This window comes from Canis lupus, chromosome 37 (assembly GCF_048164855.1).
Source record: "Canis lupus baileyi chromosome 37, mCanLup2.hap1, whole genome shotgun sequence".
Classification (NCBI taxonomy): Eukaryota; Metazoa; Chordata; class Mammalia; order Carnivora; family Canidae; genus Canis; species Canis lupus.
Genome location: NC_132874.1, coordinates 9,800,411 through 9,828,174, shown reverse-complemented (window position 1 = coordinate 9,828,174; position 27,764 = coordinate 9,800,411). Strand labels below are relative to the sequence as shown.

At 40.1% G+C, this 27,764-nt stretch overlaps 1 protein-coding gene across 10 annotated transcripts in view; it reads right to left on the bottom strand.

The window, feature by feature from the left end:
• The window catches only part of KIF13A (kinesin family member 13A), a 211,227-nt gene that overhangs the window by 86,709 nt on the left and 96,754 nt on the right, over positions 1–27,764 (bottom strand). For all 10 annotated transcript variants that reach the window (XM_072814303.1, XM_072814305.1, XM_072814307.1 and 7 more), the window contains exon 4: positions 16,333–16,393. In XM_072814303.1, the coding sequence (XP_072670404.1) occupies positions 16,333–16,393 (61 nt within the window). The remainder of the gene's footprint in view (positions 1–16,332; positions 16,394–27,764) is intronic.

The window sequence follows — 27,764 nt, the reverse complement described above, 5'->3', positions numbered from 1 at the left end:
GCCTGTGTCTCTGCCTCTCTCTCTCTCTCTCTATCATAAATAAATAAAAAAAATTAATAAAAAAATAAATAAATAAATAAATTCTGTTTAGCTTCTTCTCATGAGCTGTTATTAAAATATCATTAAACCTACATAGTCTTATCTCCTCATCTGGATTCTGATGAACCTTCTCAGATGCATCTTGGGATGGGTAAGCACCTAGCACAGTGCTAAATGCATGCCAAGTGCTGAGAAACTGTTCATTGCAGGTGGAGGTGATGTGTAGAGCACAGGCACCTCTCACCTGTGTTCCCATGGTAAGTTTGGGGACAAGTTCTCTTCTGTGAGCCTGTCTACAGCTTACTGCAGCTCTTGGGAGTTTTCAGTCATGTACTATAGAGCCAGTAGCATCCGACTGAAGAGTAAAGGTGTGAAAAACTTTTTCTTTTTTTTTTTTTAGTCTCCACACCCAACACAGGGTCCAAACTCACAACCCTGAGATCAAGACCCAGCTGAGATCAAGAGTCAGACACCCAACCGAGCCACCCAGCCGCCCCAGGCGTGAAAATCTTTTTAAACAGTTAAGGTAGCACTATCCTCTGAAATTCGTGACTAACATTCACTCTCCCATCATTAAGAGAATTAAAATGATATTCTTCTTCCTCTGTGCTCTCATAGTCCCAAACATTCATGATTACAGTATTTGCCAAAACCACTGTATTCCCTCTCCCCTCCATTGGACCGAGAACCTCTTGATTGATGTCAGAGACTATAATTTATCTTTGTAATCCTAGGACCTAGCACAAAATATTTAATAAATGTTTGTTGAAAAAATGAGTCCACTGAACCTTTTTATCTTACACAAATCCTTTTAGATTCAGAAATACTGAAACATAACACAAGCTTTCAGGTGTACTTCCTCCTTTATGCAAAGTTGGATCTGATTTTAGCAGTCTCTTGTTACACTTGGACATCTGGCTACACAATGGGATTCTTAAAAATGTGTAAACGCAAAACAAATGATGTCTTCAACCATTAGAAGCTGGCAAAAAATAAAATTTTGGCAACAATATAGCTGGACTGAGGAAATATGGGTATTTTTATAATCTGCTGCTGGGCTGCACACTCTAAGAAAACCTGACAGAACCTATAAGAGAGAATATGTCTATACTCTGACCCACTATGAGGCACCTACCCTAGAGACACTTTCACAAGGGACTCCTGTAACAGAATGCTCATGGCAGCATTATTTTGATTCTCTAAGTTGGATTCAAGTTAAATGCCCATTCGTAAGGGAGTAGAGAAGAAAAATGTGATTACTTTGCATTTTTCCATTTACTTTTTAATTAATTAATTAATTAATTAATTAATTATGATAGTTACACAGAGAGAGAGAGAGAGAGAGGCAGAGACACAGGCAGAGGGAGAAGCAGGCTCCATGCACCGGGAGCCTGACGTGGGATTCGATCCCGGGTCTCCAGGATCGTGCCCTGGGCCAAAGGCAGGCGCTAAACCGCTGCGCCACCCAGGGATCCCTACTTTTTATTTTTAAAAATATTTTATTTAAGGCAGCCCGTGTGGCTCAGCGGTTTAGCGCCGCCTTCAGCCCAGGGCCTGATCCTGGAGACCCAGGTTTGAGTCCCACGTCGGGCTCCCTGCGTGGAGCCTGCTTCTCCCCATCTGCCTGTGTCTCTGCCGCTCTTTCTCTCTCTCTGTATCTCTCATTAATAAATAAAACCCTTTAAAAAAATAAAAAAATAAAATAAAAATATTTTATTTAAATTCAATTTGCCAATATTAAACACCCAGTGCTAAAAAAAACAAAAAACAAACAAACCAAGAAAACACCCAGTGCTCATCTCAAGTGCCCTCCTTAGTGCCTGTCACCAGTTACCCCACCTCCCTATCCTCCACCCTTCCTGCAACCCTTTGTTTGTTCCCAGAGTTAGGAGTCTCTCATAGTTTGTCTTCCTTTCTAATTTTTCCCCACTCAGTTTCCCTCTTTTCCCTTATACCATGTGACTACTTTGTATGTTAGAATATCACCTACCATGTAAAAACTAACCCCAAATAGAACACACTTGCGTGTGTAAACAATGCTAAAATTCAAAAACATTGCTTAAAAAAAAACAAACATTGCTGAGTCTGACAAAAGTCACATTCAAATACATATACATATATACATTTAATGTAAAATACTTATGCCGAGACAGACCAAGTGATAAGCACTAAAATTAAAAAATAAATTAGAAGAAAAATATCAGATTTATATAACCTTATTTCTCTAATTCTGACTTCATATAGCAGCATAGAGCCTGCTACCTAAAAGGTATTCAAAACGTGTTAGTGTAATATGTGATTTTTTAAAAGGGTATAATCACTCCCAAATATACAGGTTTGTTGTGAGGACTAGTTAAAGATGTGTGTGTGCACAAACATAAATGCATTCTGAAAAATAGTAAGATAATGTCAAAATTATAATCCACTACATCAATATTTTTTCTCATATGTTTCCTCAAAGGATCTTCCTTATTCCGTGTACTTCCCCATGCCAAAAAGCAGGCCTTAAATCTGGAGCAGAGCCCTGCAGTGTAGAATATAGGGAGTTAAACACAGCCTGTGCTTAGGCTTGTGAGAATCGACCATGGTCCTCAGCCAGACCCAAGTGCCACGCGCAGGCTCTGGTCAACCAGCCTCTCAGGAAGGGGGTGAGGGTGGAGACAAGATGCTTTAAGACTTGGTCAGGTCAAACATCCTGCCCGTAATTCATGATTTCAACTCATATTTAGTAACTTGGAAAAAAAAAAGAGAGAGAGAAAAAAAAAAAAAATAAGCACTTGAGTTGATTGAAGGACTCAACTGCAGGGAGCACTGTGGTCAGCTGACCATGGCCATGCAAGGGCCTGTGGCCACTTAGTTAGGAACCTTTCTCTTCCTGTGTTAGGTAGTGAGATGCAATACTTCTAGCTTCTGCTCCTGAAGCTAAGTAGGATGGAAGTATGAAGAATTATTTTTTCTATGTTCTTTTTTTTAAAGATTTATTTGAAAAAGAGAGAGAGAAAGTGAGTAGAGGGAAAGGCAGAGGGAGAGACTCTCCAAGCAGACTCCCTGCTAAGAGTGGAGCCCAATGCAAGGCTCGATCTCACTACCCTGAGTATCAAAACCAAGAGTGAGATGCTCAACCAACTGAGCCACCCAGGCACTACTCCATATTCTTTTAGAAGCAAATCACAATGTTTTCTTTTCCTTGGTACAAATGGATTTTTAAACTAAAGATCACTGGTCAAAAACACCAAGAATGAATGCTACAAAGCTAAATGAAATAGGTTTATGAAAAAAAAATAGGTTTATGACAATGTCAAGTGAAAAAAAAAAAAACCGCAAATAATCCAGGATTTGTATACTAACATTGCACAAAAAATAAACCAAATGATTAAAGAATTCTCCAGGATATAAAAATACATGAATAAACTGGTTTTACCTATGTCTAAATTGCTACAAATACTAAAGAGGATATGAAATTAACCTTTGACATTTGTATACTTTTATTATTTATGCGACTAAAAAGAAGGGAATTAATTTTTATCAACTGCCCAATTAGCAAATGCACTCTACATATTTTGTATCATTGAACCCTGCAGTCCCCAGGGCCAGTAGGTATGGATTGAGATCTGTAAGGAGGCTGGGCTCTAGAAGGGAGTCATTTGCTCAAGATCATACCAATAGTGAGTGGCAGGTCCCGGGTCTGTTTGTACTGACTCTTGAACGTTAAAGCAGATGCTCATCCACCATTGGTGACTCACATTACACGACACCAGGAATCAGTTACTCCTACCTCTGGTCTCCATGGTTTTGTTTAGTTTTTGTTTTTGTTTTAATAAACTCTAGAACTTACAGTACCCTATTTTTTTCTATTTATCCTCTACCACTGGATTGTGAGTTTCTTTTTTTTTTTTTTTTTTTAAGATTTTACTTATTTGTTCATTTGAAAGAGTTCACACATGCAGGGGAAGGGGCAGAGGGAGAGGAAAAGAGAGAGACTCTCCAGCAGGTTCCACACTTAGCATGGAGCCCAATGCGGGGCTGGATCTCACAACCCTGAGATCATGACCTAAACCGAAATCAAGAGTTGGATGCCCAGGCATCCTGTGAGCTCCTTTGAAAATGGGTTCTTTTTCATCTTAGCAGAGTCCCTGGCACACAGTAGGCACTTTGATTTCCTGAGTTATTCCTATGTTGACAAAGCTGTCCTCAGATGAAAGAATATTTAATTGGGGGGGGGCATTCCTCATTAGTGAGTGCTGAGGCATCAAAATACTGTTTGTTGAACTTAAAAAGAAACATCTGGGGTACCTGGTTGGCTCAGTCGGTGAAGCATGCAACTCTTGATCTTGGGGTTTTGAGTTCAAGTCCCACGTTGGGTATAGAAAAAAACTTAAAAATAAAAATCTTTAAAAAAAAAAGATTCAATTGCTTTAGAGTTTATACTTGATCAAGTATGACTCTTTTTGAAATTTTAATGAGCCTCTAAAGACTACAGTATCCTTGGTTAAAAAAGGCACCAGGGATAGATGTGAATAGAGGTGTTAACATAATATGTATCTACTAACTGAATAATTTTGATAAAAATTACAGATTATGCTTTCCCTGGCACCCATAGTAACCTCCTGGACATTCAAACAAAATATATGAGACAGAAAAAAACAAACTAGTCTCTCTGATTTCCATTATATATAATTATATATAGGCATATGCTCTTCAAAAAGTCAAGTTTTCTTAGATACTTACAGTTATGCTTGACAGAACACATTTCAGATTTATTATATTTAATGAAGTTTTAGTTATAAGTAGGAAAGGAACACATTCTGGGAAATACAAAATAGAATAAGAAAAAGTAGAGAACAATTTTACTGTATTTGTGGAAAGAATTCATCTCCTTTCCATCCTTAACTAAACTATCTTGAAGCACAATTTATAAAAGGATGAACAAAAAGAACTACCGTTAAGTTCATGTATCTTTACAATTCTATGCAAGATTGGATTCTAGAGAGACTTCAATACATTTTATCACTATGGCTTCATGTCTCACGGGAAATTTATTCTCTTTTAAGACAAGAAATAATGAACACTTTGCCACCCCTACAAAGTTATGTCAACATTAATATTTTTTCATAGCTGCTTAGCTTTCCATTGTGTGCTTAAGTGATGCAATCGGTTCCCTATTATGGATATTTAGATTATTTCCTTTTTCTTTACAATATTTATCCTTACATATTTATCTCCGAGCACTTTTCTATTTTCTTTACCAAGAAAAACTCCAAAAATCCAAATTACTATGTCCTCTAGCAATGTACCCTCAACAACACAGCTATTATCATTCTTTTTGTCTAAACTCAAATTTTCCTTTCCTTTGTTGATTGTCCACATTGTACTTATTCTTTAGTGAACTGATTATTTGGGTCCTATGTTTCTTTTTACAAATAAATTGGTTTAGTCATTGATTTCTTTACTTAAAAATGCTCATCATATATACATATATAATAGTATTATACATATTTGTATTATATACATATATATTTTAAAAGATTTATTTATTTATATAAGTAATCTCTAGACACAATATGGGGCTCAAACTCATAATCCCGAGATCAAGAGTCATGTGCTCTCTGGACTGAGGCAGCCAGGCACCCCCAAAATGTTCATCATATATTAAGGATATTAACCTTTGATCTATTATACTTTGTAAATACTGCTTCCTACTCTGTCATTTACTTTTTAGTCTCATATTGGTTTTGTCATACAAAAGCTTTTGGTTGTCCATATTCAAATCTTTAATCTTTTCCTTTGTGATTTTTTCCCTCAGTCTATGTTATGCTTCCAAAATCTTTTTGTATTGTTATTACCACAAATTATATAGGGATTCATCTGTCTTTTCTTCTAGTTCTGTTGTTTTTGGTTTTGTTTTTTTACAGTTTTATTTTCAAACCTGAACTCTGCTCCTTACCAGCTGTGACCTTGGTCAAGTTCTGGGTTTCTTCATCAGTAAATACGAATAATAACTACTACCTTACTGGGTTGCTGGTATGATTTTTTTAACAAGGCAAGACAGGTAAAGAGCTTACCACAGTGCCTGGCCACAATCTAGAATATATTTTAGTTAATATCCATTATCAGTATCTTCCCTTAAATATTTAATCAACTATAATTAATTTTGCCATAAAGAAGGAGGTAAACAGAATTATTTTTTCTTAAAGTAGTTCCTTTATCTTTGCAACTTATCTGTCAGGTAATCCAATTTCAAAGATAAAAGAAAAGACAGCTATTCTTAGAAAAAAAAATTTTAAGGGCAGCCCGGGTGGCTCAGTGGTTTAGGGCTGCCTTCAGCCCAGGGCATGATCCTGGAGACCTGGGATCGAGTCCCACATCGGGCTCCCTGTGTGGAGCCTGCTTCTCCCTCTGCCTGTGTCTCTGCCTCTCTCTCTCCGTGTCTCTCTTGAATAAATAAATAAAATCTTTAAAAAAAAATTTTTTTAAAGGAATCACCTACTGCTGTTTCTCTAGATCCCCTAGTTCTCACTTTTAAAATTCTACTGACCAAATATAATGGTGGAGTATTCTAATACAGGAAAGAGAGAAAGAGAGAGAGCCAGTATATGGTGGTGGGGTGTTATGTTTTGTATGTATTGGGGTATGTGTGTGTTGGGTATATATGGGGTTATATGTGTGTTGGGTATATGTGTATATGTGTGTGTACTGGGGGTGTATGTGTGGTGCATGTGTATTGGGTTGTGTGGGGGCATGTATAGGGATATATATGTATATGCATGTATGCTGTGGCATATGGATGTGTGTGTTAGGAGTACATGTGTGTCTGTGCATGTGTGTGTGTATGTGTGTTACATTGGGACATACGAGGAGAGGAAAAAAGAAAGGTATTATTTGGGACAGGATAGGTCAACTTATACTGTCCAGTGGAGGAAAAATATTTACTTTTCTAACATTATCTCAGTAGGGTATAGGGGATAAAAACATAATATATCCTATCAATAAAACTATGGATAGAAACATACCCTATAGATTCCCCTTTATTTTTCTAATCTACTAACTTTTGAGCTGTATGACTCCTGGGCTGTGGTTATATTTGATCAATGCTTCGGTCTGGTAACTTTCAAGGGCATGACTGGTCTGGTAGGAAACAACTGTCAACCAAAGCCATGCACTGTGGACTCTATACAGCCTCCTGTCTTCCTCAACATAATCAGTTCTCCATCAAACACAAATGAAGGCTATAGTTAATTGTGATAGAGAGAGAATATTAAATATCAAAGAACAGTCTGTTAAGGAGAGTCTGGTTGATCCAAAAGACTGAAGGTTTCCTACTTTGTTCTTTCCATCCTTTAAACACAGACGTCCCCTTTTTCAGCACAGGAAAAAAAAAAAAGAAAAAACCGACTTGCCAACTGCTTTTTGAAGCTCACTACACAAAAAACAGGAGTGTTGATGCTGGATGGTGGGAATCCGGGAATCCATAAAAGACACAATATTTTGACCTACAGGTCTCCTGACCATACCTCACCCTCAAATAGAACAAAGCTCTGTCTAGGGGAATGCACACCAGCCCATATGGGAAAGTTCAGAAGTCCTGTGGGAAGCAGGAGGATCTACGAGTATTTGTGACTATCCCAGACAAACTGAGCAAAGCCACAGTACTGTTAAACCCAAGAGGCTTGTGGCTTTTCAGCAGGACCAATGCCAGAAAGGAGGTGGCCCTTTTACAGATGTCAGCTCCACGTGCCTGGTGCAGGGTATCCTCAGGGCAAACCTCCCTCAGTTGTTAACAGCCATGATCAAGAAGATGTCAATTTCCTCTGTGGGGTTTATGCTTAAAACCTCCTATAATGATATGGACAAGTCTTAAAACACAGGCATGCTCATAGCAATCTGTAACACAGTATCACAACAGCAGAGAAGACTCCTATTTGGAACTTCTGCAACCAAGGTTATACACCTGACCCACTCAACCCTAAGTCACATATATAATACAGATCTGAGTCTCCACAATTATGCATAATTTGTCCCTACTGGGGATCACAGTTGTGATCAAAGCTGTCACATGTGTGCATTGGGAACCGAGTAACCAAGGTAATCCCCTCTCTATAGAAGGGTCCTGATAGCAAAGCACAGAAGACCAACTAGAGTCGAAGAGAAAAATGCACACACCATTCATATGCCTAACACCTGACTACCAAAGAGGCACAGGGTCAGTTACAGTGAGCTACGTTCTTAGAAATGGGAGAACCAAATGGGAGGGCATAACCCTTGTCATATTTACAATCTGCATTAAACAAGGCAGTCACATATAGATCATGGCCGAATAAAACAATAAGTATGGCAATTAGGAGGCTAGACAAGACATATGCATGGAATATTTCTCATTTTTCTAAGGCAGGAACATGGAAAAGCATTCAAGATTTCAACACGACAGATATTTTCTATCAGTGTAGACGGAATCTCCTGATTCTTTCTTTCCTGTCTTTTCTCTTTGGAGTTTGGAGTGAAAAAAAAAAAAAAGAGCTCCTATTTGTGATGTGGAACTCCTAGGCCTGCTTGTTTGTGAGGATGTTTTTCCACCTCAAAGCAGGGCTGACAGCCACAGCGATTTTGAGGAGTCTGGGCTTGGCAGGTGGCCCAGGTCCAAATCAGAGCACCTGGACAAGTGCAAGACCAGACAGGTCTTCTCCACACATCCATGCAGTGGGGAGAAATGCCTAACCTGGACCAGGCTTCAGCAAATCCCTCTCCCAAATAGGGCAACTGAGAAACTACCCCATGTAGTAAAGTTAAACCTGGTTTAAGCTCAATGACCAAAAACTACAGAGTTCAGATTTTTAAAAATGAAGGCCTTAAGGACTGACCCGGTGACAGTAGATTTAAGTTTTAATCAACTACAGAAGTTTGCCATTAATGAGCTTGGTAAAAGGATCCTGAGAAACTGGGCCATGAGGGTAAAGGGAGAGCATGGGGCTATTTTCCATAGAGGCGTCCAAGGGTGATCAGCATTGCGGTGCCTGGGAGTCTTGCTTGCAGCATGGCACGGGGTGACTCACCCAGATGGACGTTTCCACCCCAGCAATAGCACTGGGACAAGTCATGAGCTGGTAGTGAAACTTGGCTCCTTTTTTTGCTGGCAAGTAAGGTGGCTGACTCACCAAGGCGAGGGTCAGATATTGGTGCCCAGGATGGAGGAAACAAAGGAGCCACCTTACCTGTGAAAACTGTCTGATAGAGGATGTATTTTGAGCTATTCTGTAGGGAGTTTTCACATAAAGCATCTACTGAGAAAGTGCTCTTCATTTCTGTCTGGTATGTTCTCTGAGGTACTGGAACACACCAAACCCAACATCCCCTCTGGACTGTGGGGAGCACAGTATTTACAGCACACGAGGAGAGACTAAAACAAAGCCCAAACCAAACACAGACCTTCGGGACTCTGGAGAACATCTAACATAATGCTATTAGAACAGTTTCTGGCCAGGTTCCAAGCCAGAGCACTGTAACGTAATTGCCGAACACAGCCACATTTTGGGGTGGCAGAGAAGATGGGACAGCCTGGGATTGCAGGAGAATTCATGCCATCTTCATGCGTAAGTGTCACTGCTTAAAACCCACATTTACAGCTGCTTTTCAGCTTTCTCCTTGGTAGCAGTTTCCTTATCTGTAAAATGGGGACAGTAGTCGTTTCTATGTGATCAGGTGATTGACAATTAAATAACCTACTGCAGTAAAGGGAAGAGCACAGTGCTGGGGACCTACTGCTCCCAGTATATTGTCTACTGTGATTCTTATTTAGCTCTATATACCCTTAAGTTACATGATGTCTCTGGGTCCCAATAAATAAAGAACAGATGGGGATGAAGGGAAGAAAAGCCTGTATGAAGGGGGGCTGGATGGGATTAAAAAATGGGAGTAGAGGGGTGCGTGGCTGGCTCTGCTGGTAGAGGATGGCACTATTGATCTCAGGGTCATGAGTTCAAGCCCCACATTGGGCATGAAGCCTACCTATTTTTAAAAAACTATAAGTAGAGGCAAGAAAAAAGAGCAGTCTGCACACACACATACACATCCATACATATATACACACACACTAACACCCATTTACACACACCTATATTCACACACACAAGCACATGTACATATACACACTTATAGTCAAATATACACACGCTCACAACATACAGACACATATATATACATACTTATATATACATTCACACACATTTACACATTCTCTCTCTTTAAAAAAAGGTGGGGGGCAGCCCTGGTGGCTCAGCGGTTTAGCACCACCTTCAGCCCAGGGTACGATCCTAGAGACCCGGGATCAAGTCCCATGTCGGGCTCCCTGCATGGAGCCTGCTTCTCCCTCTGCATGTGTCTCTACCTCTCTCTCTCTCTGTCTCTCATGAATAAATAAAATCCTAAAAAAAAAAAAAAAAAAAAAAAAAAACTAACAATATTAGCTTAGCTCATTTATCTCAGAAAAGTTTTTCTCATCAGTAAAGCTGGCCTAACCAAGAAAAAAGTCAAGGTTCCTCTATGACCTCACTGGGGAAGGAAACGTCTGTGTGGACCGCAGTGATGTGAACTGAAACAGTCTCAATGTGGGCACTTGGCACACTTTACCAAACACAAATACAATCCCACCAGGAGTAAAATTGAAAGTAAACATTAAAGATTCTTGTGATACAAAAAAAAATTTTTTTTTCTGAACTGACCTCCACTCTTACCCAATTTTCGGAATTCACCGACATTCTCTTCTATCTGTAAAAAGAGGCGTGACCACTGCGCCCTAAATCACTCCAGCTGGTAGGCCATGCTCTGGACTCCCACCAGCTGAGTTATGTTCTCACAAAGGGTCAGCTGTGTTTGCTCCTACACTGGTTTATGTCAATTGTACTTCTCTGTAATTACATAATTTAATTAACAAATGTAAAAAGACAGTTGCTGATTCTAAGAAAATAAAGTTGGGTGCTTAGGGAACAACCTGAGAAGGCTTAGTCACTAGAAGAATTATCAAATTTGGTATGGGGTAAGACAATTTTCAAAAGACTATATAAAAGAAAAAGAAAAAGAAATCCTGCATCCTAAAAGAATCCTGCATTCAGACTGTTTCATAAGTGTTTTAGAATATAAATTTTGATACATAAAAATTTTGTCTTGTTACTATTCTCGCTTCAGTTAAACAGTGTGAAAGAGAAATCATTTCTACCTCTGGACACATAAAATGTCCCATCATGGGAACAGAATCAAACACGGCTGCTTTCCCCACAGCAATAGCTCACGGCTCGGATGCACACAGCAGAAAGCTACGCTAGCAGAACAAGAATCAGACATATAACCTTTCTCCTGACCTGCAGGGCATTAACAATGCCTGAAAACACATGGCTTCAGCAAGTTTGAGCAATATGCCATATGGTGAGAATTGTTATATAATTTCTAAGTCAATAGCTTAGAAGCTCTGAGCCTGGAAATGTTCATGTCCCCATTGATTCCCAGATATGCCACCGCCAGACTGTTTTTTTGGGGTTTTTTGTTTGTTTTATTTTAAATATTTTATTTTTTTTTAGTAATATCTATGCCCAACATGGGGGCTGGAACTTACAACCTGGAGATAGAGTCGTATGCTCTACTGGCTGAGCCAGTCAGGTGCCTGCGCCTCACCAGACTGGTTTTTATTTCTGGCATCAAGATTTATAGAAAAATAGGTTTGTGAAAAATATTCCCCCACTAGGATGAAAACTGACACCAAGGGGGCTGGAAATCAGTTATTTACCAACGTGGCACCTTTTAGGCAGTGATAAATCATGGCCTGATTCATTAACAAGAAGGCGTTAATTACAATTGGTAGTAACTGAACCATTTACAAAAGCCTATGACACTCTCAAGTTATGTCAGTATACACTATAATAACTTTATCCCAAACGTGGATCTACATCTACATGCATGTACATATGGGGTGAAGAGTGGGGGAAGATACGAGTTTATGTAGAAATATGCAAAGGTTTGAGTATCTAATTGTGCCAGTTACTTGTTTTTTTTCTTCATCCTGGCACAAGCATTTTTGCTTTAAAGACTCAGAATTATCCACCAGACAAGCATTATTATGCCTACCTAACCCAAAGGTTATATATAATAAGAGATAATACAGTTAAAGTGTAAAACATCTCAAAGCCTGATTCAATGCAATTCAAACAGCTTAACAAACAAGTCTTTGACTTGCCTCTGAAAAGTCCACTGCAACAGCTGTGTGGCCAGCATAAAATGTCTGATTCATGTTTTATCAGCGAGCCAGAGGGGATCTGAGATCATCCTAGGCCACAGCTCCTCCTTCCACAGATGAGGAAACAGATCCCCAAAGGTGAGCAGCTGGTGGCAAAACCAAGTCTCATCAATTCCAGTACCATCCATTCTCTTTCCACAGGGCTGACGCTACTATCCTCAAAACTGCCACAATGTGACCACAATAAAGACGATAATAAATATAAAGTGAAATTGTCCTATGTGCCAAATATTGGCTTTTGTATTTTCTGTGACCAGGTCACTTGGTCCTCAAATCATCCCTATAAGGAGGGAATGATTATCATCCTCAAGAAAAGTGCAGTGAGATTCAGTGGGTCACTGTGCCTTACATCAGTAGAAGGTGGTGAGGCCAGGATTAGAAGCTGGGCAGTCAGGCATAGGACCCCACATTCTCCCTCCCAGCACTCCAACAGCCTGCTGCCATGCCATTATGCCCTCTATGGACTTGTGTATTTCTATGTCGGAGAGCCTAAGAATGAAAGGTGCCATGGTCACTTTTAACAAAAAGAGAACATTCTGACCATCCCACATGAAACTCAGCGCTCCTGCCTCTCTCTGCCGTCTCAAACCCTGTGCTTTCAATTCGTTCTCTCTTCCCTACCCCTCCTTCCCTCTGCCCCCCAAGTTTTGAGAGCTGCCTTGAGAGCTCTTCATCAGTATCAATGACGCCATTATTCATTGAGCCTGACAAATAGGTCGGTTTCAGGAAATCCACGCTTCCCCTTCTACATTTCCTCTATTTCTCATCAGAGAATGAAGGCTTCTATCTTAACGTTTCTATTCACCATTAAGAAGGAATTGCTATTTCTTTTTTAATGAAGAGAAAGGAAATCAAGTTAGTATGAAACCAATAAACTAATCTACCAGTAATGTATTTAGTAGGCAGATTGTTTATAATGAATGCAAACAAACCTGAGACAACAGCTAGCAAGAATCTTACTTTTTGCTAAGGTGGTCACTGGATTTGTACAATAATAGGGCAATCTGAAGAATTAGAGAATTCCTCTCCGCATTTTATACGTAGACATTGCTCTAGGAGCCGAGAGAGTGCTGTATTTCAGGGATGAATGGAATGCATTATTTGATGTGATCATGCAAACTAAAAGTAGTTTAAAAATCATTTTTATCGGGATCCCTGGGTGGCGCAGTGGTTTGGCGCCTGCCTTTAGCCCAGGGCGCGATCCTGGAGACCCGGGATCGAATCCCACGTCAGGCTCCCAGTGCATGGAGCCTGCTTCTCCCTCTGCCTGTGTCTCTGCCTCTCTCTCTCTCTCTCTGTGTGACTATCATAAATAAATAAAAATTTAAAAAAAAATCATTTTTATCTTTTAAAAATTTCTGAGCAGACTGATTTGTAAGGCAGAGCTCCAGAAATCTTTAGTTTCACATGTAAGTTTTATTATTTGTACTTAATAAAGTGATTTCCTCCTTAAAAAAAAAAAAAAAAGTTTATCCTGGGTGCCTGTGGTTCAGTTGGTTAAGCATCTGCCTCCCGCTCAAGTCATGATCCCGGAATCCTGGGACTGAGCCCCGTGCCAGGCTCCCTGCTCACCAGGCACTCTGTCTCCCTTTCCCCCTCCATCTGTGCTCTCTCTCTCAAATAAATAAATAAATAAAACCTTTTTAAAAAAGAAGTTTGTCCTACGTTCAGGGATATGAGCGATATATTGCAGAAGGCTCAAATGGTCTCTGTGGGCAATAAGGGAGGATATGATTCTAGAAGACACGACAAAGAATAACCACCCTTAAACATTACTTTAACCACATCACTGCAACAGCTCCTGTATTGCACCATTATCAACCAATAATCAGTCTAAACTAAACTCAGTTTAGACTTCAGAATTTCCTATTAACTAGCCTCACTGCAAGTACAAAAGGCTTCCCACTGCTTCCCCCCACAACACACCTTCCTGCTAAGGCAAGTGCTACATAGCACGCTCACTCCCACTTCTGCAGCTTCGCTTATGGAAAAGCCAAATGAGGTGTCGCTTCCAGTGCACCTTCCATTAGCGCACTAAGTTAGCAATTTAACCCTTACAACAACACTTAAGACAGGGAACATTGCCATGTTTCCGATTTTACAGAAGAGAAACGGTAGCTCAGAGAGATTACAGAAGAGAACCAAGGAAGGGGTCCCTGAGATTTAAACCCAGGGCTGACATCGAAGTCCATGTTGGTTCTCCCATATAGAAACCCTCTTGGCTGGCTTTTACTATACCTACGCTTTGTTTTCACGCCTGGTTTCAGTTTCTTCTCCCCTGTGATGCCTTCCCAGGTTATATGTTCGGCCCTTCCAGATTTTGCCCCTCCTTGAGTTTTCTCCAGCCCCTGAAATCTGTAAGACAGTTTAAATACTATCCTAAAATGTTTCCTGTTGGAGGTGATACACTCTTTTGCTTTCCACTTAATTTTGTGATTTCTCAAGGGCTTTCTGAGGCTGCACACACCGAAGGGGTTTCATGAGAACTTCAAAACTGTTTTGAGACCTACCAGCTCCCTGGGTTATATAAGATGAATGACGCATGGGGCAGGGGGCGCAGGATGGGTGGTTGGGAGTCATGGAGCAGACGGTGAGGAAAATGGACTGAGGATATATAATAAAGGACCCTACATGTTGTCCAAGGAATATAAATTTTCCTCTACAAGTGGTAAAGAGTCCTTGAAAGCATTTCAAAACTGCACAAGAAGAGCTAAATCAGGAAGATCTATCTGGCTATATCTTGAATAACATCAGCTGAACAAAGAGTGGGCTTTGGATAGCCATGGCATTTATTTCTGTTACAGTAGGAAATGTTTTACTTCTGTAGTTTATTTAAATCCAAAAGCACACACCCAACACAAAAATACACACTGTGCAAACACTCAGACTGTTCTAGACTCTGTAGAATATATTGTCTGAATTCCTAATATACCAATAAAAAAGACAAATTAATTACAACCAACATTATGAAGTACTTACTCACTTCAATGAAATACCATTTGCCAAAGGTGTAGTAGTGATGTCTAGAAAGAAAGCCTAATTTACCCACCGTGAGCCCTATTTCCAGACTATTAACTTTTTAAAAAACTTTAAATTGAATGATTTCTCAACGAGTTTGCTTTATGCGGCAAGGAAAAGGCTGTCATGAAACAAAATTCCCTACAAGCAAGTGATTTCCTCTTGCCTGCTAGTCCTGTAAAACCTGCATCATCTCCATATTCCTCACTATTCTTCTTTTTAAAAAGCAAATGAGACAGTCATTCAGCTGACGTTCTTCTAAGTCAAAACGAGGAGAAAACAATCATTAAGACTATCTAAGGAAATCGGAACAATCAAAAAGTAGGACTCAAACTTCCTCCACTTACACATACGCTTCCCTCCTGAGCTGAAGCAATTGTGACGGACTCCGTGGAAGAGCCAATTCTCACCAAATAATAAAATCAGTAGTCATCTGTGTTTGAGGGAAAGGGGTGAAATGTCTCAAGGAAGGAACACTAGTGAAATGTGGGGCCGGGAAGTCATGTTTCCCTGTGGAATGTGTAGTTCATATCACCAGTGACCATCAGAACACTCAGGCCATGAGTGGGTCCTGGAAACAAACACCATGTGTGCTTTGCTTCTATCAACGGAGCATGCATTCCCAAAACGTTGGCAACAAGGAAAGATATTACACATTAAAACTCTTCTTCATGTGATAATCACAACAGCTACCATTTCTGGCTTGAGGCAGTGCCCGGTTATTTCTAATTGTTGGAACATCTCTGAAGATACTACCACCCTCTTTGCAGGGAAAGACCCTAACACTTAAAAATAAACAAACCCATCCATGACTTCTTAGCAAGTTAGTGGCAGAGCCAGATCCTGAAATCAAATCTTGTTGACTTCAAAGTCCACATGCTAGAATTGGAAAGAATGAGTGTGAATTTTATGGGAAAAACAGAACTCCAGAATAAAGAAAACAGACGAAGAAGAAGCCTGAGGCCCAAAAATCAAGTGAAGAGAGGGAGCCAACTCACCAGCATATTTTGTAGTATTAGATTCATCCATGGACCAGAAGCAATAATCAAAGGCAAATACCTGAAAGAACAAAATATTAAAAATAAATTAACTTCTCTGAGTAAATCAGACTGAAAAAAAAAAAGATTTGTTGATATATATGAAGGTTCCTGTTACTGTCTGATTAGGAAAAAAAAAACACTATAGGTTTGATGTTTTGTTACTTCTAAAGCTTCTTTCGGACTAAACTGATAGTTATCTTTTTTTTTTTTTTTTTTAAGATTTTATTTATTCATTCATGAGAAACACAGAGAGAGAGACAGGCAGAGACATAGGCAGAGGGAGAAGCAGGCTCCATGCAGGGAGCCCGATGTGGAACTGGATCCCAGGTCTCCAGGATCAGGCCCTGGGCAGAAGGCGGCACTAAACCCTCTGAAGCACCCAGGCGTCCCCAACTGATAGTTATCCTACTACTGTTAGAGTCATTTGCATATGAAAAATGCTATTTATCCAGAACACAAATGAGATTTCTTAACCAAAAAAATATTCTTAATGGCACTTTAGTAAAGAAAAAAATAACAACAATGACTTCTCATCCAAGTCGACAGTTCCCCCATCTGCTGAAGCAAGCCCTTGGCTGGATTTTCACAGCTTTTCAAGTAACATGAAAGTGATAAACTTGTGTTTGAATCGGCCTTTCTAGTTTTCCATGAATCAGTTCTTCTAGCTTACCGTTTATAGCCAGAGTTCCAAACTTCCCACATTCCCACCTTGGACTCCCTTCCCTCTGTTTCAGCATGTCATCTGGGGCCAAGTCTTGTTAATAAACCAATAACCCACACTTGCGTGCATTTTCTGTAGTTATGGAATGACCACTATGTATTGGGAAACGCCAACGTACAGTGCATTGGGATTCTCATCCAATCATTGCTTCCATGCATAGGACTACCACTCATGTTCCAGCCATCATTACCAAATGCACAGGACAATGTTCCCCAAAGTCTGCTCCAAGAAACGGTAGTTTCAGGAGCTATTCCATGAAAAATGATTAAACTGTGTTGGCAATGGTGTACATTTTACCCTGTTTGAGATCCTCAATGCAATTCTCAATATTAAAGGCTCTGAAAGTTTATCCAGCAAAAAAATCCATTTAATTACTTAACTTTTTTATTTTACAATTCATTTTAGTGAAGAGACTCTTTCTTTAGTGACGTGTATTAACATACTTTGAAAATACTGTTTCTTAGCATACCCTTTAGCAAACTCTGGCTCAGAGGACTCCGCAGCCACTCTCCTGGGCTCCCTGATACAACCTTCTCCCCTGGCAGTCCAAGCAACAAATTATAGACCTCCCACAGACAGGAACCCTCTAGTGCTTAATGATTTCCTCGGGATTGTAAGCATTGTGCAAACAGAACCCAAACTCTTTGACCTGGCATTTGAGCTGGCCACAATGAGGCATTTCCAGCCCCTGCCCCCTCACTTCCTTCACTTCTGCTGAATTTGTCTGTACCTTGGAATTGGTAAGAATGATTCCACCTGTCTTGTTCTCCTTTACATTTACACCTGTCAAAATGCTTCCTATTTCTTAAGGTCTAGTTAGACACATTTTCCTTCTAGGAAACATTTCTTGGTTAAATCCAAAGGAGTTATCTCTTTTCTCTGAAATCTTATAGTGCCGCTTAATCCTTTTTTGTGTGACTCTTATACTAGTGATCTGTTTTCCATTTTTCATGTATATGATCTGTGCATGTGTTTATCTCCACTAGTAGTTTAAGTTCCTTGAAGATACGAACCCAATACCCAATTCATGCTTCTATCCTACAGTGTTCACAGTAGTTATTTATAATTATTTACTGAATGATTAATGGTACTGAGACACTGCAATAAGGCAGGTACTTTCTAAATCATAAAAAGATCAAGTTATGCTCTGCATAGTTTCAGCACTGAATGCACTCTCATGCTGTTACAACCCATTCAGGAACATACGATGTACACAGCTTACATCATCAATCTCAAATCCAAATTCAATTTTGTGACTTATACACACTTATTTGCTCTGGTCTTAGAGTAACCAAGGTTAAAACGAACAGTGGTTTCAGTCAATAGAGTGTGTTGGGATATTTACTGCATTTCAGGGCTCTTCCGATGACTCAAGAGACCACACAGGCGAAATACAGTTAATCTTCCTGCCTCTAGGCGGGACTGACTTCAATACTTTTCCTGTGACATGATGATCCGTCTTGTTTTTAAACATTTCCAGAAAAGGAGATTCCACAATCTCCCTTTAATGGCATCTTATAACATGTAACTTCCATTCTCAGGTCATTTTTCCCTTCCTTTTGACCTAAGTCAACTCAACTCTCCTGGCTTTAAATAGCCAAGAGAGGCTTTTTTCCAATTTTTTATGTATCGTCATGGTTTTCCTCCAGAGTTTCAATGAATTCCTTAGTCGTTGCTAATATAACGAAATAATCATTTATTCTCCATATGTTGATTTTTCATTCCTACCTAAAAACTTACTTTTAACCATTTGCTTGCCCCTGGGGCAAGAAAGCCACGGAGTAACATGCACAGTAACGCTACTTGAAATAAAATGAAGTCCTCTCCAAATTTTGAGGGTCCACCTCTCAGTAACAATCATTACATATTCTGTGCCAACTTCTATCTCTAGCAGTTAATAAAGTCCAATTTTGCTCATAAAAAGAAAGATTTTAAAAATTTTCATTTTTAGCACTTGCCTCCTAAAATTCAGACAAATGTTAAAATTCTGCAGAAAAGTTTTAAAATTAAGAAACAAACAAAAACAAAGAAAACCCTGCAGAGGAGAAAAGGCCTGTGACAGTACTGGTGGATATGATTGCTTTTCACTTACCAAATACTGAACTTTCCTTGACCCGAATCATATCTCAAATTTCACCACCTTTGATCACAGGCATTTTTTAAAAAAGATTTTATTTATTCATTCATGATAGACACACAGAGAGAGAGGCAGAGACAAAGGCAGAGGGAGAAGCAGGCTCCATGCAGCGAGCCTGATTTGGGACTCGATCCCAGGACTCCAGGATCACGCCCTGGGCTGAAGGCGGTGCTAAACCACTGAGCCACCCAGGGATCCCCTGATTGTAGGCATTTTTGAATGGCCATCCCTCAAACCATGGAGTGTAGATTATTACTTCATTAAATATTTATCATTAAGAACATTGAAGTCCAGACGCCTGAGGATTTCCCTAAAACTCAAAGCACGTAACAGAAAAATTCTTGTTATAATTGTTTCCTCTAACACAGGCTACAAGTGATCTTCCTTCCATGAAATTCTACTGACTTTGTAGCTCTTGTGGCACGGTTCACACGTGGTTCTATTTTATGCCTCAGTTCTTCTGTGTGGGTCTTACTTCCACTTTAAACGATGAGCTCCTTATGGACAAGGACTGGTCTCATGAACCTCATAGTGCCTGGCTCAGGGTCTCATACAGAGCAGCCACTGTATGTAGCATTTTCTCAGTAAAAAAACATAATACCAGGAAAAGGAGTTGGAATACAGACATGAACACAAAACAGATGTGAGAACTGATAAGAATAAGCAGAAGTTCAACTGTAAGGTATATGTTTAGATATTTCATTACTTTCATATGCATGTTTTCTTTCCCTTTTTTTAAAGCATGCACAAGCAGCAGGGTTGGGGGGGGAGAGAGAATATCTCAAGTAGACTCCTCGCTGAGTGCAGAGCCCAACGTTGATCCCACAACTCTTGAGATTGTGACCCAAGAAGAAATCAAGAGTCAGACGCTTAACCAACAAAGCCACCCACACATACTTTCTATCCATGTTTTTAAACTTGGTCCCTTCAATGGTCAAATACAAATTTGGTCACGAGATGAGCAGAGTCCACTTTGGCTCCATTATTCTGTGGTTCAGGTGGATAACAAGTATGGCCACATCGTGTATCATTTGTAGCTTACACAGAGATTAGAAAAATTGTTTGTTGTTAGAACAGTTACTTCTTATGATTGTTACTAAAACAGTTTCAAGGGTATTCAAAATAATTTGTTTTATGTAGCCTAATCATTTCTCTTACAATCTCATTAGTCCTATAAATAAACTATCCTTCTTTTCATGGCCAAATTTAATTATGATTTAATCACAAGAGGTTCGTAACAAAAGGGGACATGATTTTCTTTGGCCTTTGAGAAGTTTTGATTTTCCAATACAAAAATCCACTGACACTTCAAAAGAGGTAACAAAACCATTTTCTTGAGAAATGACCACTTCAAATTTAAAAAGAAAAATCATTTTTTCAAAGCCATCACATTATATTAGAGAAATATGTTAAGAAATATGTTAAATATGTTAAGAATTCCTAAATGCTTAGTTCATTTATTCATTATGAAGTTACTATCATCCGAACTGGAGTGAGGGGATGGGGGACATCCTAATGCATACAACTGACTAAAACAATAAAGTAAATTTGGGTAGCCCGGGGGGCTCAGCAGTTTGGTGCCACCTTTGGCCCAGGGCCTGATCCTGGGGACCCAGGATCGAGTCCCACGCCGGGGTCCCTCCCTGCGTGGGGCCTGCTTCTCCCTCTGCCTGTGTCTCTGCCTCTCTCTCTTTCTCTCTCTCATGAATAGGTAAATAAATAAACTCATAAATAAATAAATAAATAAATAAATAAATAAATAAATAAATAAATAAATAAAGCAAGCAAGCAAGCAAGCAAGCAAGCAAGCAAGCAAATTTGGAAACCAGGCATAAATTTGCTATTTTGTCTATGCCAATCCATATGGTGAGCATTTTTTGTTAAAGCGCCCATACTTTCCAACAGCCTTCAATTAGATGAAGAGTCAAAAGGACAGATGCTCTCTAGTTGCTTTTAAAATCTGAAAGCCACTGTCTTCATTGTTTCTAAGAAAATTTTACTCCATCTTAAAATCCTACTCCTTCCTCTTAGTTTGCAACTTGTAAAACTCCTACCAGCATTTAATTCCCTGTTGCTTGCTGTTCACATCTGTTCCACCTTCACTGCTCTTAAAAATGTTAGCTTTGCATCTTTGTGAACCACTGAACATCTAGTAAAGTTACAAGCAGCTGCTTTTAATAAGGCAAATGTGTTGAGTGATACATATTCTGAGGCAAAGGAATAGTTCCAGGACTTATGAGCAGGATGTAATTAGCCGAATTCTGGTCATATCTAAAAGTCCTATCTCTGATGACATTTCAACAAAATTCAATTTTTAAAAATGCAATAAAGAATCTTCTGTGTTTCCTTGAAGAACCAGAAGGCATCAGCGTTCTAAGAAATGTGATCTATAATCATTTTCTGACCCATAAAAGCCAAACATGCAGGAACTTGCAATCCCAACTACCTTCCATTCATCCCTTCTAATTGTGTGCATTCACCAATAAGCTCTCTAGTTGTACAATGATTAATCCACAAAGCAATCAACAAATACCTATTTGCTACCCCCCCTCAATTTTAAGTACTATAGGGAACTCAAATATATATTAGGCATGTTGTTTGTACTTTAGTTACTTATAGTCCAGCTAAAAATAACAACATAAAACAATTATCTTTGGGGGGAAAAAGCATCTTTTTTTCCCCCAAAATCATTTTTATACTTTTCATACCCCCTCTCCAGGCAGAAAGTGATTAACCCCAACTTTTATCAAGATAATTTAATTTTACGCAAAGAAATATTCCTAAGGGTGCCTGGGTGGTTAAGTAGGTTAAGCATCTGCCTTCAGCTCAGTTCATGATTCCAGCTCAGCAGGGAGTCTGCTTCTCCCTCTGCCTCTCTCCACCATTCATGCTCTCTTTCAAATAAATAAATAAAATCTTAAAAAAAGAAATATTTCTAAACACATATATCAGATTTTTGGCAGTGTGTAAAAGCCCACTCCCTTTCAATTTTTCCAAATTAAAATCTTTCAATGATGTTTTAAATGTTACTTCTTTATGAAAACCCTCTGAAGGATACTTATTAGTCTGAATTTCTTACCTATCTAACTAGATTTTGTGGGGAGCAGGGAGCATATACAAGAAAGAGAGATTCATTCTCTTTGCTACATTATTAATTCTTAGAGGCCAAGACTTTAGTTTTCCTAATGTCTTTATTGTCCATAATTCCACCAAACAAACAAAAAAATTTGAGATTTTACTTTGTAAAGCAACTTCTTGGTAAACTACCCTTTAATTAAATGATCTTGTAAATCTGTGTTTTCATGTTTTCATGTACGATGGCTGCTTAAAACAGGGCATGCTGGTTGGTGGGATCCTTCAGCTGCACTGCACCATGTAAGACACCACAATGGTACCCTGGTAAAGCCTCTGATTTCATTCAATTGTGGAAGTGACAGGACTAGTGTCACCCTACAGACACAGCTGTGTTTACTGGACTCCCACCCCTTTCCCAAGTAGACAGGAGTAAGCTCCCCTATTCATCTATTATGTCCAGAGTCAGCCAAGTCTTCAGTTCTCAGAATTTCTATCAAGGACCAAGAAATCCTCTGGGCATGATAAGGACAGTAGGAAGTCCGGGCGCAAAGGGAAGAAAAGAGAATGTAGACATATGAGGGAATCCTTCCTTCCTGTAACTACCTCTCTCTCCTCACCTCCCTGCTCAGTGAGCTGCAAGTCATTCTTCAAGTTCTGCCCAAGGGTCATTCAGCTACAAGCTCATTTTTCAAGGACTGCCCAAGGGTCACCTCCTCTGATGTTTCCTCAACTTCCCTCCTCTGTGCTTAGTCCAAAGTATTACCTCTCTAACACAACTTCTACAGAAATAACTGCCCATTTTACATTCAGGTGGGGTTGTGGAAATTTAAGCGAAATACTTACCAACACAATGCTTAGTGTATAACAGGAACTCAGTATCAGCAGCTAATTTGACCAGCATTAATAGCATCCACTATGGGCTCCTCTCCCCAGAGAGCAGTAGAGTAACTACTTGTGGAGTTTTTATTCTGTACCAGGTACCATCCTATGTGTTTTATAGTCTCATCCAGCTGGGACCTCCCTTGAGTGAGGGACTGTGACTCATTTCTTTATTTTTCACAGGTACAGATGCAAGAGACAGTTTGATGGCTTGATTTACTTAATCAAGTAAAGAGAAAAATAAAAAGGCAACCAAAGTCCGAACAGCCATGAGTGGAAGAGTTCCTTTAGTTCCCAAGTTCTGTATCAAAAGTATCAATGGAAAGCATACTACTTCCTACCTTCCAAATCCAGAATCTAAAGGGCTTCCCATTGTGTGGATGTGATTTGCTCTGCATGAAGGAGTGTGTTTCTCTTCTCTCGTTCTATACGGTCACCCTTCTCTCTTTACACAATTAATCTACTGTTCACATCTGCAGACCCAGCTGCTATCAACAGCCTGTCCTGGCAACTATCTAGTTTGAAACTGAGCCTGAGATCTCTTTGCAAACCCACCATTCTCCAGTTTTATAAATACTGGCTTGCTGATGTTCAATTCTGTCAAGTTGAAAGGCCACAATTAATATGAAAGATGAGTGTCAAGTGTGTGCACATTTTATTACACCATTCTGAGAATTGAGTCAGACCCTACCCTCATCTCCCAAAACTTACTCTATTTCACGACATGTTGAAATTATCCTTTTAGTGCCAAGTTTCAACACTTTCCCCTTTCATCTCTTTCTCCTAAGTCAGAGAGGTGAAGAATCATAAAAAGAGAATAGTTAAATGTCATTCATCTTGAAGAAGCTGGACTGAAATGGAAAGGACAGTGGGTCACCAAAGCCTATCTGATCCCCGAACCATTTCCAAAGCACTGCAATTTGCAGATGCAGCTTTGCCAGCACAAACTCCAAGCCCCGTACTCGAGCATACCTGCTCCTGTACACCGAAGAAGTGCCATAATAGTCACCCTTATTACTGGCAAGTTCTACTGAAAGATACCACTTTTCCATTTGAAAAGCTGTCAAGTAACTGCTTTCATTCTGCAATGTGATTAATGCTCTTCTTTACATTGGCCTAGATGTGCACAGCAAACAACATCTTAAATTAGTCAATACTGCCCAACTGCAAAGATATCACAGCATCCTCAAGACTCACTGCTAGCCAACAGCATCTGTTGTGCACCGAGAGACGACCAAGGTAGTGTTCCTGATCTCAGGGAATTCACGATCTTCTGTAGGAAATAGCTAAGCTGTAGGTAAGTGCCACTCCACAGAGCAGTTTGAATGGGGAAGGTCTTCAAAGACCTGATTTTTTGTCATAAGCATCTACCGAGATGGTTAGGACAGAAATAACAGCCCCCATTTGTCAAGCCCTCACACTCCAATGGAGGGAAGTAACCAAGAAAAGGAAAAGAGTGTGATATGTAGAAGGCAGTGTTGATCTACAAAGATGGAATGGTTACACTGTGGGGCAAGGCTCAGGGCAGGTTTCTAGAGAAGGCAACGCTTGGGCTGAACATTGATAGATCATTATTAAGAAGACAAATAGGAAATCCATTCCAAGTAAAGAGGGAAGCTGGCAAGCAACAAGAAAAGAAGGTGAGCATGACGGGAGTAGTTTGCAAGAGCAGTGGGTAGGGAAGAGTGACAAATGCTGGTGAGCCAGCCAAGGGAGACTTCATGCACCTTACAGAGAAGCCTGGACTTTAGTTTCCTGGCAAATGACAGGGCCACGTTCTCACTTTGGAATGATCACTGTGGCAGCAAATGTGGAAGATGGACTGAACAGGCATGAGACAAGAAGACAAAGAGGCCAATTAGCAAATTATCATGATGAAGGTAAAAGTTTTTTAATTCTCAGGCTCAGCAGGGAATAGAGAGAAGCTGTAGTGAAAGTCATTTTTTTTTTTTTTAATTTTCTCAGAGCCACATACCTTATTTATTCTAGAAGCAGCACCTTTTCTTTGGAGAATTGTACCAACTACCACTCTAGCCACTTGGTTCCCAGAAGGTACTCCCATGTTCTTAGGGAACATATAAAATAATAAATTCTATACATGATTGTTCAGGGGAGAAGGCAGGGAGAGGCACACAGGGGCAAAGGAGACCACTCAGTTCCATATCTGTTGGCCATAGTTGATTGGTCCTAAAGTAGGTGTCTGACTTGGGATTTTTGGATTTGGGACCAAGGAAGCCAAACCAGTTCCTCTCAAATGACTGGAGCTGTAAAATCTGGGACACGTTAGGCCATGTTTCTAGTCACATGAACCACAGAAGCATACACAGCTGGACAGTAGTGAGACAGAAATGAAGGGACCCACATGGGGATGGAGACAGGAGATGGGGAGACACGGTGAAACCCAGACACTTCCTGTCCTTGAGTTCAGACATCCCAGACTCATTCTGATCTTATGGTCCATCTAGCTTGAGTTCTGGTCACTTTCAGCTAAGAGACTCTCAACTACTACCAAGAGGAATACACATCAGAGATGTTAAAGGAAGAAGTAACTAGGATGGGTCAGCCTTGAATAAAGGACTGAAGGAACCATGTGACTATTAACAGCCCTGTGGGAGTGAAAACCATCCAGAGTTTCAATAAAATTGAAAGCAGGAATGGGTTTCTCCAAATCCTAGACCAATATTATAAGAGAGCACAGAGCTTCCCATTCTATACTGTAAACATACAAAACCAGTAGTGCATAAACAATGCAGTACTAACTGAATTCCCACCCATTCCAATACTCCATTCTTTTCATGTTTAATCCCTTTATCATTCAGTTCTAAAATCTGCTTCACTGGTGGCTGAGGGAAGAGGTGGAGGTGTCACAAATGTATAATCTGTGTTATTTCCTTCTGGTTCCTTCATGCTGACTGCTTCACCTCAAAAAACAAACAAACAAACAAACAAACAAACAACAACAACAAAAAACTGGCTACCCAAAGAACTTCACCAACAGCACACTCACAAGGTGATTTAGGTGTTTTCAATGCAAGAGTATTTCTTCATCAACCAAAGCAGCCCAAAAGATAAACTGCAAATGTCTATGCATATGCTGCATGATCCCATCTGTGGTCCCTACTAAATGATGGTGGTTGCTCATTTGAAAATGAAAAAAAGAATAATAAAACCCAGATGGAATCTGAGTCACCCAGACATTGTCTACCATGAGCAATCTCTCTGGGTCTGGATTAGAATTGCCAGACCAGTACCTCAGTCCTTTGTCCATCACCCCTGCTGGTGGTCCAGCACAGAGAGGAGGAGGCAGGGCGGACTCCAAGACCCCAGGGATTGTAAACACTTATTGCAGAGTTAGATCAAACTGGAAGGTTGGCAGATAGTTCACTCTGGGGGGATGACCCAGGCTGGGTGGTGGGGAGGTGGGAGAGATTCCTGAGAGCCTGCCTGGTCCAGTAGATTTTTACTGTTCTGGATTTGGAGATGGATCAATGACAAGAAGGGAGATGGATCTTTTTTCCCTAGGGCCTGTAGCCTATGCATCTGGTTCCCGGTCAGCTGTATCTTTAGGCATCTAGAGAGGCACACAGGACCGTTGGGAACATGTGGGTCTGTACAAAGCCAAGGAGAAGGAAAAGAGGAGAGGCAGAGCCTATAGAAATTTCAATAAGGAACACACAGCACCGTGTTTCTGAGGATTTTTTGTTTCTTGGGAATTTTTTTTACAAACGTGACTTGGAATGACAAAGTGTAGTGGATTGTACTACTATTCCGGATCAGTCGCTGTCCTCTCTGTGAGAAGACTCCCCATCCCGACCTATTGCCATATGACTGCAGCACCTCTGGTAGGAGGAATAGAATTCCTGACCTATTACCATCAGGCTTGGCCATGTGACTTGCTTTGGCCAATTAAATGTGGACAAAGAGATGTCGCCAGTTCAGAGCCAGTGAAGAGACCACTGCATGGTTCTCTTCCTTTCTCCTCTGCCACAATAACAGCACATCCTAGCTACGGGGTGTCCATTTGGACTGGAGCCCGGATTGAAGTCACATGGTGCAAAGCCACAGCTGACTCTGATTGACACAGAACATCTGAGAAATAAACCTTGGCTGTTTCAAGCCATTGAACTTTTGAGGTAGTTATTGCTGCATCACATAGCATATAAGCTGACTGATACACTAAGTGGTTATTATAAAGTGAACCAAGACTTCTATCATCCAATATTCTCCATTGACAACTTATCCAACCTCCTGCAGCCAAATCCATTTCTTGCATGTTCTGATCATGTAACTTTTTTAAAAGTTTTTTTTTTTTAATTCCAGCATAGGTAACAGAGTGTTCTATTAGTTTCAGAGGCATAATACAGGGATTCAACAGTTCTGTACATGACTCTGTGCTCACCATAGTAAGTGTATTTACTCTTAATCCCCTTCACTTGTTTCATCCATCCACCTACCCACCTCCCTTCTGTAGCCACTGGTTTGTTCTCTACAATTAAGAGTCTGGGGCAGCCCGGGTGGCTCAGCGGTTTAGCACCGCCTTTATAGCCCAGGGTGTGATCCTGGAGCCCCCGGATAGAG